The 13,319-nt window shown below is 40.0% G+C and overlaps 1 protein-coding gene and 2 long non-coding RNA genes across 3 annotated transcripts; 2 read left to right on the top strand and 1 right to left on the bottom strand.

Annotated features, from left to right (window-relative positions):
• The first annotated feature begins 779 nt into the window (after positions 1 to 779).
• LOC125599355 lies at positions 780 to 4,584 on the top strand. Its single transcript, XR_007333145.1, has 5 exons — positions 780 to 3,065; positions 3,169 to 3,436; positions 3,527 to 3,670; positions 3,746 to 3,820; positions 4,467 to 4,584. It is a non-coding gene; the product is annotated as an uncharacterized LOC125599355 (long non-coding RNA).
• A 2,757-nt stretch (positions 4,585 to 7,341) lies between these two features.
• LOC125599354 lies at positions 7,342 to 9,186 on the top strand. Its single transcript, XR_007333144.1, has 4 exons — positions 7,342 to 7,451; positions 7,542 to 7,686; positions 7,762 to 7,836; positions 8,481 to 9,186. It is a non-coding gene; the product is annotated as an uncharacterized LOC125599354 (long non-coding RNA).
• Positions 8,950 to 12,543, bottom strand: LOC125599353 (polyadenylate-binding protein 2-like). Its single transcript, XM_048772739.1, has 19 exons — positions 12,375 to 12,543; positions 12,242 to 12,289; positions 12,077 to 12,135; positions 11,807 to 11,992; positions 11,658 to 11,728; positions 11,557 to 11,580; positions 11,428 to 11,482; positions 11,264 to 11,313; positions 10,969 to 11,175; positions 10,853 to 10,876; positions 10,680 to 10,779; positions 10,474 to 10,541; positions 10,273 to 10,390; positions 10,110 to 10,189; positions 10,006 to 10,029; positions 9,759 to 9,911; positions 9,493 to 9,693; positions 9,383 to 9,406; positions 8,950 to 9,271 (listed from the first exon to the last, which is right to left on the bottom strand). Exons 1-19 carry the CDS (start codon positions 12,526 to 12,528, stop codon positions 9,154 to 9,156), a joined length of 1,764 nt encoding a protein of 587 aa, XP_048628696.1. The 5' UTR covers positions 12,529 to 12,543; the 3' UTR covers positions 8,950 to 9,153.
• Between the last annotated feature and the right edge of the window lie 776 nt (positions 12,544 to 13,319).

The following is a 13,319-nucleotide window of genomic DNA, read 5'->3' as shown; positions in this document are numbered from 1 at the left end:
TCGCTACGTAGCGATCGGTCGCGGTGTAGCGATTGAACCTTTCCGAACAGCGATACGACACCAGTCCTTGCATTCTCGTCAAACCTTCGAATGCTATCTCCCGAAGACCGTGGCAAGCTCAGTCCATGTTTCCCGCTATTCTAATCCATCGATCAAACTTCGATTAGAAACCGCGGAAAACTCGTAGTAAACGTGTCGAGTCGGAAGACGGCCCAAAGGGACCTAAAACACGACTCGAGGCCCATCCTACGATTTTTCCTAATCAAAAGCCCGTGAACCACAGCATGGTTCACGCTTGGCCCACGAGGAAGGATAAATGTCAAGTTTCCGCGGATAAATACGGAAGTTTTGAAGATAATTGTGAAGATCGGGAAAAATGGAATATCTCCATTTTTTGCTATGACGGCTTAAGGGCAGAAGAGTAAAAACGTAAACCGACCTTCGAGCTAGTATATAAGGAGTCCTAGGCGAGGAGCAGAGGGGGAGAACTTTTTCAGAGCAACTTTGCACTTAGAGCGATTTAGGCAACTTTCCGTTTTTGTTATTTCGAGCTGCGACTCAATTAGGTTTAGCCGTCTTAGGGTTGCTAGAACTAGGAATCTCGCCGACAGCTCTCGAGCCCAGGCTTATACCTTGTTGTAACGCTCATACGCAGATTCGGAATAAGATCTACTTTGCTCTCTTTTCGATTTCTTATTTTTACCGTTGTTATTCTCGTGTTCTGATTGCTTGACGTGTGGTAATTAACAGATATCCGGGTCCTCTGGGAAGTTAGGGTTTTCCTAGTTTCCTTATTTAAACGGAAATCGACAGTGCGAATTTCGGTTCCCACAGCTTCTTGAGTGAGGAGAGTCAATTCCCTCTCCCGGGGAGCCCGTTGCAGGTGGAGAGAGGCGAGATTCCAGAGCTCTTTGGTTATTTTGCGGAGAGTTGTTGCGAGGCGACCTCGGGTATAAATTACGGTCTCGACTTTAGTGCTCTGAAAAGGCCATGTCCCTAGGAGCAGCTGTTGAGTGGGAATCCCCACTAAATGTACCTCGTTCCTTGTGTGTAGGTGGGTTTCTGCGGTGAGATGTATTCTCAACGTTTCCATGGGACCAGTCCCTGCCATGTCTGTTGTTTGGGAGGCTGTCTCTTTGGTAGTTCTTTTGGTGTTGGAAGCGCTGGATCGAATATCTACCACTGGAGTGATCAGCTCGGTCTGGTTGATCATTTATGGAGTATGGTCTGTATCGGTTATCCCTTCAAGGGGAGTGTCGATTTGGGCCTCCAGTGTAGTTGTGTTCCGCATGTTTAGTTCCTTCCTTGTTGGTAACTGAAGTAAGACTTTTTTGAGAGTCCTTCTGAGCTGGAAGGCGCTCTTTGTTTTGATGTTTCGCCTCAAGGCAATCTCTGATTTCATGGTCCAGTCTTCCACAATGTAAGCAATGCTTTTCGAGGTTTTCATAGACTAGTGTGGCAGTAACCTCGTCTCCATTTGGATACTCAATAATAGATGTTTTAATAAGTGGGAGCATGCCATTAACATGAACTCTCATGCGAATAGAATGGGGCGTGATTTCTGCCACTTCGAATGTTCCTAAGTCGCTGCCTATGCCGCGAGCAACTTCCTCTGTCCAGAGGTGAATTAGAATTCCTTGAATCTTGATCCAAAAGAGAATCATTGAGGGAAAGCTAGGAGAGGTAGTAGGTTCCCACCTCTGCAGGATTATCATCCAACGAGCATAGTGATATGGGCCTTTTTCCAACACCGTAAGTAGATCGGATTCCAGCTCGAATTGGAATTTAAACAATCCCATTCCAAGGTCAGAACCAATAGGTGGTATGTCGACCTTCCAGTGGTCAGTGAAGAATGGTATAAGAGACATACTTTCTGCGCAGAGGGGTTAGTTACTCTACCAATCAGTGTGAGAGAGTGCCTCCTAGTGTCCATTTGATTGTCCGGTTTGGAGACCCGAACACGTCCAACGCGAGGTGCAGGTCGGTGTTCTAAGGCCACTGCCTTCCCTTTATCTGAAGAAGATAGTCTCCGTTGCATTGTTCAAGAAGATTGATGCTATCTCAATGTTGTCGGTGTGAGAAGAGTACTCCAAACGTTGAGTTCCCGAAGAAATCTGGTTCAGATTGAAGTTCACCCGAGGATATATGGCGATGTCTTCTAGATTAGTAGTAGTTAAGAATCTTGAATAGCCTTGAAACAGAGGAAAGCCAGCCCAAATTTGTCAAACCCGTAGACACCGGTAAGCTTCAGGACAGCAGTCTGTTGGAAGGGAGGAGGCTTAGTAGTCCAACGGTCCAAACTGTGAAGGAGTCATCCAAGGTCTGGTTGTCTGCCAGTAGGTTGGTAAGGTTGTCGTATTGTTGTCATAAAGGTTTCCGGCGGGAAGGAGAAGCGGCGGCGGTCCCTCCGACCCGAGTCGGGGGAAGAACTCGAAGGGTAATATTACACGACGTTCTAAGACCTGGTGAGTAAAGACAGAAGGGTGAATATTTTTAAAAAATAGCAGACCTTTGACAGTAGATCTAATCCATAACCGGTAAGAACCGCTGGTTAATAGGATATTCTACAAAAGTCAAAAACGGGTAAGGACCTATCCAAGGACCTATCAAAAACGTTTTGAGTGCTTTTTTTTTATCGATTTTATTACTAAACCACAATTTGTATATCCAGTAAGATAAACGATTACGTAAGCATATTAAAGTCCTCATAAGATTATAAACACTACGTAGATATTGGGGTCTTTGACATATATATACACGTTTACTAACATACACTGTAACGACCCAAATCTCGGCCCAGAAAACTTTAGCCCAGTAAGACCCAATTACATTGCAGAAAACCCTAAAGTTTTCTTATTTAAGATGGAATTTCGTGGTGGCCTCTGACAGAGACTTTTAGGGATGGCAAAGCCCTGCCGGAACATCACTGAAACAGCCACAAATAGCCACCATGAAAGAGAAGCCATCCCACCATCCAGAAAGAGAGGTTAGAGCTCAGCAGACACGTTTTGGGAGAACAGAAGAACGATCGATCAAATATGAGTATTTCGAAGCTAAATTTTGAGGTTATGTTCTACACTCGTAGATCTATGTGTATCAGAAAGCAGATCGTCATTGGGAATTTTTGTCTAAGAGTTATGATTGTTTCTTTGGGACTGTTATCTACAGATCGGATCCGCGAACAGTCAACTTCATCAGCGTTTTACCGTTGATACAGAAGGAACCAGGGAACGGGCGAGATATCATTGGAAAGATCTAGATCCCAGCTTTTCAGATCATCTATCCGATCGTCAATTCGACGTACGGGTAGAAAGTTATTGACGTTTCTTCTTGGCGAAGAATAAAGCTGTTGAGTTGCAGAGACAGTTCCGACCAGTCTCGGTGTAAGTGAGAAAAGGTCTACGGAAACAAAATCTTTCAGTCTGGAAATTTGTCAGTAAGTATTTAATTCTCTTATCTATCATCTCCTGCAAGCAGATCGCTATTCCGAGTTATTTACTGAGAGTTATGCTTGTTTTCGTGAGAGGTGTTGGTGCAGTCTACGTTTGCGACCAGTCTGGAGACGAAGCTAATTTGATTAATCAGATGGTGTCCGATCGGAGTAAACCGGTGGCTACGGATATAGGACATCTAGGGCTACATTCTTACTGGAGGGATTGAAAAGTTAACGGTCAGTTCTTGAGTTATGCATCTGTTTTCTCTTGGGTTCAGTTCTGGCAAAATCATCATACTCATTTATTTTCAGATTTTCGGAGTTGCTGTGATAGAGCCATCAAGGGCTATTCTGTGCTTCTCAGGTTCTTTAGAACCCGTGGCAAAGGTGAGGGTCTATTCCGTAAATCCTGTACCAGTGTAGAATTCTCCCTATGTTAGTTTAGATTTCGAATCATGATCCGTCTGTTTGAATTGAGTCTGTTTGAGTCTTGATTGTTAGTTAGTTCATTCATTGTAAATTGGAACTAAGGGTCTAGAGGATTCAACCGTTGATTTGATTGTGTGATGTTAAAAAATGCGATATATATATATGTATGTATACATAGTTATGAGTAGGGACTATGTGAGTGGGCGGGGGTCCAGAGATGTCTGGACTAGCGACGCAGCTTTGGTGGGCGGGGGCTCAGAGACGTCTGGGCTAGCGACGCAGCTTGTGTGGGGCGTGGGTGCAGAGACGTTTGCATTCGACGCAGCTTTGGAGGGCGGGGGTACAGAGACATACTGTACTAGCGACGCAGCGTATGTATATATATATCCGTATGAGGAGATGCGGGGTGTATGGACTAGCTATATGCTATCATCGCATTGCTTGTGTTGTGTGATGCTTTAGGCGTCTTGTTTGTTCATGTTAGAGCTAAACTTCCATAGTGGGAGTTCTATTACTCAAGTCAGTGGTTTGCGTGTTTAGCATCCCCATACCTCACGGAGTAACTCCCCTGTTACTCACCCCTCCTATTCCTTTACCTTTTCAGATGAGACTGACGAGCAGGAGTGATTGCTATTGGGCTGGTGCTTTGGGAGTTTTATCTCTTTAATTTTTCAGACTTGCGGTTTTTATGATTTTGTCGATATTTTTAGGTTTTATTATATTATCTGGATTTACGACTTTGGAGTTGACTTTAGAGAAGTAATAAATGGAGATTTCAGACTTTTTATTTATTTATTTTATTTCGAAAAATACGGGTGTTACAATTTGGTATCAGAGCGGGGTTCCGTCCCGGCTCTGACCCGGGATGGCGATTTATTGGGACGTGGTTTTGACTCGGTTTTAATTCGGCTTAATCGGTTTTAAAAATTTTTGAATCTGGGGATTTGAGAGTTTTAAGAAAAAGAAAAATACAGCACCTTTCCGTTCAGAAACTTCTAACCCAAGTGTCTTTTTATTGACGATGAGGTTATCATCGTCATCTGTTCTCTAGCTAACAGGGTTTCAGGCAGATGTTCGACAGATGGATGATGTCACAGCTCGACAGATTGCTCAGGTGTATATTAGTTTCGTCAGCAGTGTTCGGAGATTGTCTGCATGTGGATATGTGACATTGTTGCCGCCACCCTAACTTTAAACCATCGCTCCACGAGTTTTTGTTATTGGAGATTATATGGTATGAGATGTGAGCCATGAGTTGGCATGTGTTATTCGTGTGTATGAGTATATTTACTACCTTGGAGGCATGGTTATTTTGTAAACTCGTGGGGATCGCTTTTGGATGGGGGTGCGACAGCTTGCGTTGTGTGATATTGGAGTTACGCTTGGTATGTTTTCCAGTTTTTGGCAGTGTTGATCGTTTCAGAGATGTGTCAGTTTGGACAGCTGACATAGGAACGTTGGGGGCTATTTATATTGATTGCGGTGTACTAGTTATGCTTGGAGGGCTGATTGGTTCAGAGACTCGTCAGAGATGGAATTGTGTTTTGCGATATCATTCTTGGGATGGACTGGTTATCACGACATCGAGTACTGTTGGATTGCCCGAGGGCAAGAGTTCATATTTCTAGAGCAGAGCAGATTTTATTCGCATACATGCTACATGAAGAGGAGTTATTGGATATGGGGAGTAAATGGATTTTGGTGATCATTTTGATGGTCAACATGAGTTGCAGGATCTTCTAGTTATCTCAGAGTATGAAGATGTATTTGAGGCCTTTGGAAGGGCCGTCACCAGCCAGAGGAGATGTTCTTACGATCGAGTTAGAGTCAGGGACAGCACCGGATTCAGGAGTTCTATATCGATAAGTGCCAGCAGAGATGGCTGAGCTGAAAGACATATGGAAGATTCATCAGACAAGAGATTTATCAGGCCGAGTAATTTGCCGTGGGGAGCACCAGTGTTGTTTGTAAAGAAAAAAAAATGATGGGAGTTTCAAGTTTTGTATCGACTACATAGACTTGAACATGGTAACCATCATATTGATGATTTGTTGAATTAGCTGCATGGAGGTTCATGGTTCTCGAAGGTTTTCTTGGCATCAGGACATCATCAAATTGCTATAGTTGAGGAGTATGTACGGAATGTGGGTTTCCGTATACGTTATGGATATTATGAGTTTTGGTGATATCATTTTGGATCGACGAATGCAACGATAGCATTTGAGAAGCTTATGAATGATGTCTTTCGCGAACACTTGGACAATTGTGCGATTGTACTCATCGACGACCCCATTGAGTTATTCTTGGAGTAGAGGGAGCATGATGAGCATTTGCGGATTGTGTATTGATGCATGAGGATTAGGTCATTTTATATACATTGCATCAGTTGAGACCTCATGAGACACACTACCCTATTCGTGATTCGTAGTGGCTGCGGTGGTATTTGCGTTATAGTTTTGGAGATTGTAATTGTATAGGAAGAAAATTCAGATTCTCTGGGATCATTGAAGTCTGAAATCTATCTTCATTCATTAAAACTTGTACTTGGACAGTGCAGTTGGATTGAGTTGTTAGCAGGCTACAGTTTGGATATTGCATACCATCTGGTAAAGAAAACCAGGTGACAAATGCCTTGGATAGGCACATGAGCGACGTATCAGGAATCAAAGAGGTTCATGAGTTTACTGGGATATTTTCTAGTCTCAGATTATTTGCCATTACTGTCGATGGAGAGACAGATGGCCTTGGGACTTTGGAGCAGTTGATTGGAGTTATTTTATCAGCAGTGTATCAAACTTCCATGGCGTGATGCAAGTAAGATCAAATTCAAATGAGGATTGACTATCCGAATTTTTTTTTTTAGGACGGTATTGGACAGCCGACTCAGGATTTGAATTCGAGGACGAATTCCTTGTAAGTGGGGAAGAATTGTAACGACCCAAATCTCGGCCCAGAAAACTTTAGCCCAGTAAGACCCAATTACATTGCAGAAAACCCTAAAGTTTTCTTATTTAAGATGGAATTTCGTGGTGGCCTATGACAGAGACTTTTGGGGATGGCAAAGCCCTGCCGGAACATCACTGAAACAGCCACAAATAGCCACCATGAAAGAGAAGCCATCCCACCATCCAGAAAGAGAGGTTAGAGCTCAGCAGACACGTTTTGGGAGAACAGAAGAACGATCGATCAAATATGAGTATTTCGAAGCTAAATTTTGAGGTTATGTTCTACACTCGTAGATCTATGTGTATCAGAAAGCAGATCGTCATTGGGAATTTTTATCTAAGAGTTATGATTGTTTCTTTGGGACTGTTATCTACAGATCGGATCCGCGAACAGTCAACTTCATCAGCGTTTTACCGTTGATACAGAAGGAACCAGGGAACGGGCGAGATATCATTGGAAAGATCTAGATCCCAGCTTTTCAGATCATCTATCCGATCGTCAATTCGACGTACGGGTAGAAAGTTATTGACGTTCTTCTTGGCGAAGAATAAAGCTGTTGAGTTGCAGAGACAGTTCCGACCAGTCTCGGTGTAAGTGAGAAAAGGTCTACGGAAACAAAATCTTTCAGTCTGGAAATTTGTCAGTAAGTATTTAATTCTCTTATCTATCATCTCCTGCAAGCGGATCGCTATTCCGAGTTATTTACTGAGAGTTATGCTTGTTTTCGTGAGAGGTGTTGGTGCAGTCTACGTTTGCGACCAGTCTGGAGACGAAGCTAATTTGATTAATCAGATGGTGTCCGATCGGAGTAAAACCGGTGGCTACGGATATAGGACATCTAGGGCTACATTCTTACTGGAGGGATTGAAAAGTTAACGGTCAGTTCTTGAGTTATGCATCTGTTTTCTCTTGGGTTCAGTTCTGGCAAAATCATCATACTCATTTATTTTCAGATTTTCGGAGTTGCTGTGATAGAGCCATCAAGGGCTATTCTGTGCTTCTCAGGTTCTTTAGAACCCGTGGCAAAGGTGAGGGTCTATTCCGTAAATCCCGTACCAGTGTAGAATTCTCCCTATGTTAGTTTAGATTTCGAATCATGATCCGTCTGTTTGAATTGAGTCTGTTTGAGTCTTGATTGTTAGTTAGTTCATTCATTGTAAATTGGAACTAAGGGTCTAGAGGATTCAACCGTTGATTTGATTGTGTGATGTTAAAAAATGCGATATATATATGTATGTATACATAGTTATGAGTAGGGACTATGTGAGTGGGCGGGGGTCCAGAGATGTCTGGACTAGCGACGCAGCTTTGGTGGGCGGGGGCTCAGAGACGTCTGGGCTAGCGACGCAGCTTGTGTGGGGCGTGGGTGCAGAGACGTTTGCATTCGACGCAGCTTTGGAGGGCGGGGGTACAGAGACATACTGTACTAGCGACGCAGCGTATGTATATATATATCCGTATGAGGAGATGCGGGGTGTATGGACTAGCTATATGCTATCATCGCATTGCTTGTGTTGTGTGATGCTTTAGGCGTCTTGTTTGTTCATGTTAGAGCTAAACTTCCATAGTGGGAGTTCTATTACTCAAGTCAGTGGTTTGCGTGTTTAGCATCCCCATACCTCACGGAGTAACTCCCCTGTTACTCACCCCTCCTATTCCTTTACCTTTTCAGATGAGACTGACGAGCAGGAGTGATTGCTATTGGGCTGGTGCTTTGGGAATTTTATCTCTTTAATTTTTCAGACTTGCGGTTTTTATGATTTTGTCGATATTTTCAGGTTTTATTATATTATCTGGATTTACGACTTTGGAGTTGACTTTAGAGAAGTAATAAATGGAGATTTCAGACTTTTTATTTATTTATTTTATTTCGAAAAATACGGGTGTTACATACACACACACATCTTAAGCAAAAAAAAAAAAAAACACACACACACACGTCAACATAAATAACCACCAAATTTCGCAGGCACACCACTAGTTAGTTATGTTTAGACTTAGAATGAATGTGTTAACTTGCGTGTATAATTTGATTTGTGATCTCATAATCTAATCTTCACATAATTATTTCCTACATGTTTGTACTATAATTCGTAAAAATATATATTTTATTTTGTTATAGCAAATGTGCTCATAAAATATAAGACTAAGCCATTAAACTAATATAAATGATTCTACCACTGGTCTTTTTCACTTTGGTGAAAGATGCGAAAGATTGAATCTAACAAAACATCACAGGTTAAAGCATATTTTAACATAGACTCAACACAATAACTAAACTAGAACATCAAGTTGAAATGTATCACAAGTTAAAAAACACCAGATAGCTTCTTCATCTTCTTCCATCAGTCATCGTCAGAGAAGGTTATCCTCTTACCGCAGAATAATTTAGTCACCTCCGGTTTCTCCAAATAATCTCCTTCTATCGGAAGGCTTACTGGTAGAAGGTATTCTTCGTTCCTCCTGGAATATTGAAAAAGCAGTCTCGTTATCTCTCCATGTATACCAACGGAACCAGTGTGCTGTGGATAAAGAAACTCAAAAGGCAAATAGTAAAATGATCAAATCCCTTACCAGAGCTTCTCTGCAAGGTTGTACCTAATCAACAAAGACTATTAGCATCAGTCTTTTATGTAACGACATTATTTAGCAAACAAACTGGAGAAACAAATAAATCAATTTACTTGGGTCGGATAGGGTATGGAGACATCTCAACCACGTCAGAAATGATATGAATATTCAGAGCTCTACTCTCGTACAGCAGCGCCTTCTTTGCTTCGACAGCAGAAGCAAACTCAACAAAGCCACAGCCCACATGCTCACCCTCGCGGTTTACAACAAGTCGAACACGGCAAACTTCTCCAACATTTTTGTAGTAAGCAGAGCTGCAAGGCAAAATATCAGTCAGAAAAAGCTAACTCCAGAGGAAATTCAAAGTGCTGCTACTTACATCTGACATGTTGTTACGTTGGGAGAGAGATTGTAAACAAAGAGTGTCTTTTTTCTTAATGCTACTTCCTCGGCAAAATCATGAGTTTCACCAAATCCTTCCTCCAATTCCTCATCGATCAAACGGTTTTCTCGTCCAAGTTGATCTTCGTACCTGGAAGATAAAAAAAAAAAAAAAAAAAAAAACAATGTGCTCAAATATGTACCTAGAACTTTCAGTTTAAATTACAAATAGTTAAATCTCTTACCAAACATTGTGATCGATGCAATACCTAATTAAAAAACCAAAAAAAATGTTAGTCTTCTGCAGTGACGTAAAATATTTTTATCAATGAGTTACATGTTGATTTACTTGGGACGCGGAAGGTTTGGAAATTCCTCAGCCGGATAAGGATACAATTTTTGACCATGCAAATACTTCTCTTTCATCGCCTACAATATAAAAGACATAATCAGCAATGGTGGTACTTTCAAAGTACACTTTAAAAAAAAAAAATTAAGTCACTACGGCTCACCTTCTCTGCTTCTTTAGCAGAAGCAAACTCAATATAGCCCATGCCATTTTGGTTGCCCTCGCAGTCTGTAACAAGTCGAACATGAACAACTTGTCCAACATCTTTGTATAAATCGATGCTGTCAAAAAGGAGGATAAAATATTAGTCATGAAAAAAAACTTGCTCCAAGAACGGAAGAGGAAATTTAAAGATGCTACTTACATATCTCGTATTACAGTTGGGCAAGGGAGATTGCCGACAGATATAGTCTTACGTCTTACAGCAGCTGCCTGAATTTAAAAGCCAAGTGTGTTACCACGATTCTAAGGAGAATACACACACAAAAAAGTAGCCAATCTAAAGCTTCATCTCTTTAGACTTATTAGCGAAAGATATGTTAATAAACGCTAAATGTTTCTTTTAAGTACCTCAACAAAACTTGGAGTTCCATCAAGGCCTTCTTCTTCTTCATAGGAAGTTTCATCAAGTCTTCCTTTTGTGATCGCTCGTCGAAGATAGTCTTCGTAACTGAAATTTCGAGAGAACAAAGTGATGTATCCATGTTTACAAAAGAAAAAAACTTCACCATTAAATCCCTTACCAGAGCTTCTCTGCAAGGTTGTACCTAATTAACAAAAAAAATATATAATGATGTTAAAACTCTAGCAAAATATAAATTAGAGAAACAAATTTCCATAAAACGGAAAGTAAACTTACTGGTGTAGAAGACGGTACGGAGGTAGCTTAGCCACATCAAGAAAAACCATGTGATCGAGCAAGTATTCACCATTCATAAGTTCGAGCGCATTATGTGCTGCATCGGCAGAATCAAACTCAACAAAGCCATAGCCCACATGCCTACCCTCGGGATTTACAATAAGTCGAACAGTAACCACTTCTCCAACATAACTGAAGTAATCGATGCTGTAAAAAAAGCGGAGAGGAGAGTTAAGGCTCAAGTAATCCAAATTATCAGGCAATGGAAGCGGAGAATTAAAGGTGGTAATCTTACATATGAAATATTTTAGTCTGAGGAGAGAGATTGGAAACAAAGAGAACACTCTGCAATTAACAGGAAAGAGGGCCGACTCTTAAGTAGAAAACTTTGACTTAACAAAACGTAGCAGTCTCGTCAGAAGATTTGTGGCATATCATGAAGATAACAGGAAGAGGTACCTCAACAAAATTGGAAGGTGTCTCATCTTCTTTTCCTAGAAGGTAATCTTTGTTCCTATAATATCAACAAAAAAAAAACCTGTAATTTCTGCATGTAACACTAAAAGGCTAAATAATCAAAGTTCTTACCAGACTATGTGATCTTTGCAATACCTAAAAAGAAACAATAGTAGAGTTAAGTCGTGTGTAATACAATCAGGTAAAATATTAATTAAGTAAATTGAATTTACTTGAGTCGTGAAGGACGGTAAGATGCAATAATCTGACCAAAAATCTGCAAATTTTCAAGCTTTTGGGCAGCCTACAATATTAACAAGATTTAATCAGCAACCTTCGTTAAATGATTGTTTCATACACTGGTCTACTCTCTTTCTCTCACCTTCTCTGCTTCGTTAGAAGAAGCAAACTTAACAAAGGCAATTCTAGTATTCGCCTTCAGCCAGGGTTTCACAATACGTTGAACGCGAACAACTTGGCCAACATCTTTGAAGAAATCAATGATATCTGCTATACCAGCATGGGTAGGGACTCGGCCAACCAAGATCGTTTTCTTTTTTACAGCAACCTGAATTCGAATTCAAGTGTGTAATTAGCTGCGACTCAAGCAGAACCAAAAAAAAATCAAATATTCATACGCATCTTAGGTTACCTTATGTTTCTTCAGAATCATATGTTTGGTCTCCAAATTATCTTTCAGCTTGCGCTTCACTATTTAAGAAAAAAAAAAAAAACCAAGTTCCTCTTCAGAGTTGGATTTGTTATTGGTAGAAAAACAAAAAAAAAGAGGAGAGGAAAAATCCTAAGAGAGTGTTACCCAATAAATTAGCTTGCTCCAAATCATCTTCCGACTTTTTTCGCTTGCCTGTAAAATCAAAAACCTCTTCATACGAGTAAGAGACTAGATTTGTTAAAATTAGGGTATATGAAAAATCGTAAGAGAGTGTTACCCGATGATTTAGCTTCTGCGGCCGATTTCTTCGAAGAACTAGCCATGGAGAGCAGCGAAGAAAAGGAACCAACCCTAGTGATCTTCTTCGACTTCGAGCTAGAAACAAGACGCACGAGCTTCTTTCTTTTTTCTTTTTTAATAGAAATAGTCATTTTGTATGGGCTGGGCTTTCATTGCTTTTGGGTTTTATATGTCCACCATCACTTTTAACTTAAAAAGAATTTCTCTTTAGAGTTTACAAGACGATTTATTGCTTAAATATGTATGTGTAACACGGTTTTCATAATTAATTCTTTGTTAAAAATTATTTTTATAAAATATTTGTTTGTAAATTACTATTTTGATGCATCTATCTTATTAAAACAAAAACAAAATTTTGTTGATTTTATTTGTGTTTTACTTTATATCTATACTATTAAAAGAGAAGGGGTCTTAAAAAATCTACTTATATAAGGTTGTTGGACTTTTTCATTTTTAACTTAACTTATTATAAACAATCAAGTTCTATAATAGTATTATTCAATAATACTTTTATACATTATATGTAATATGCTATTGTTACCCATATTTTCGCTCAACAGTTATTGGTACACATAACATTTGTCCCCGTAATACATACGTATTCCAATAATTTTTTTAATTTGTCTCTGTTCTAATAACATCAGAAGACTAATATGATACATGAAACCGAAATAGTATCATAGTCAAATATCAAAATTCACCTAATATTAAAGTACAAACCTCTACAAATGAATTATTCAGTTACACATGTTGATGGGAAACACAATGATAATTCGTAAAGTGATATCACCAATTTTCTTTATTAATGTATTTATGTTCGATGATTTCAGACTTGCAACTACATTCTTTTAGAATTCTGCAACAGGATTTAGATTGATTCATAGTTATAGTTTGAATTACATCATTCTCATGCACTATTTGC

Source organism: Brassica napus, unplaced genomic scaffold (assembly GCF_020379485.1).
Source record: "Brassica napus cultivar Da-Ae unplaced genomic scaffold, Da-Ae ScsIHWf_1842;HRSCAF=2478, whole genome shotgun sequence".
NCBI lineage: Eukaryota > Viridiplantae > Streptophyta > Magnoliopsida > Brassicales > Brassicaceae > Brassica > Brassica napus.
The sequence above is the reverse complement of the archived record's forward strand: the minus strand, read 5'-3'. Positions and strand labels throughout refer to the sequence as shown.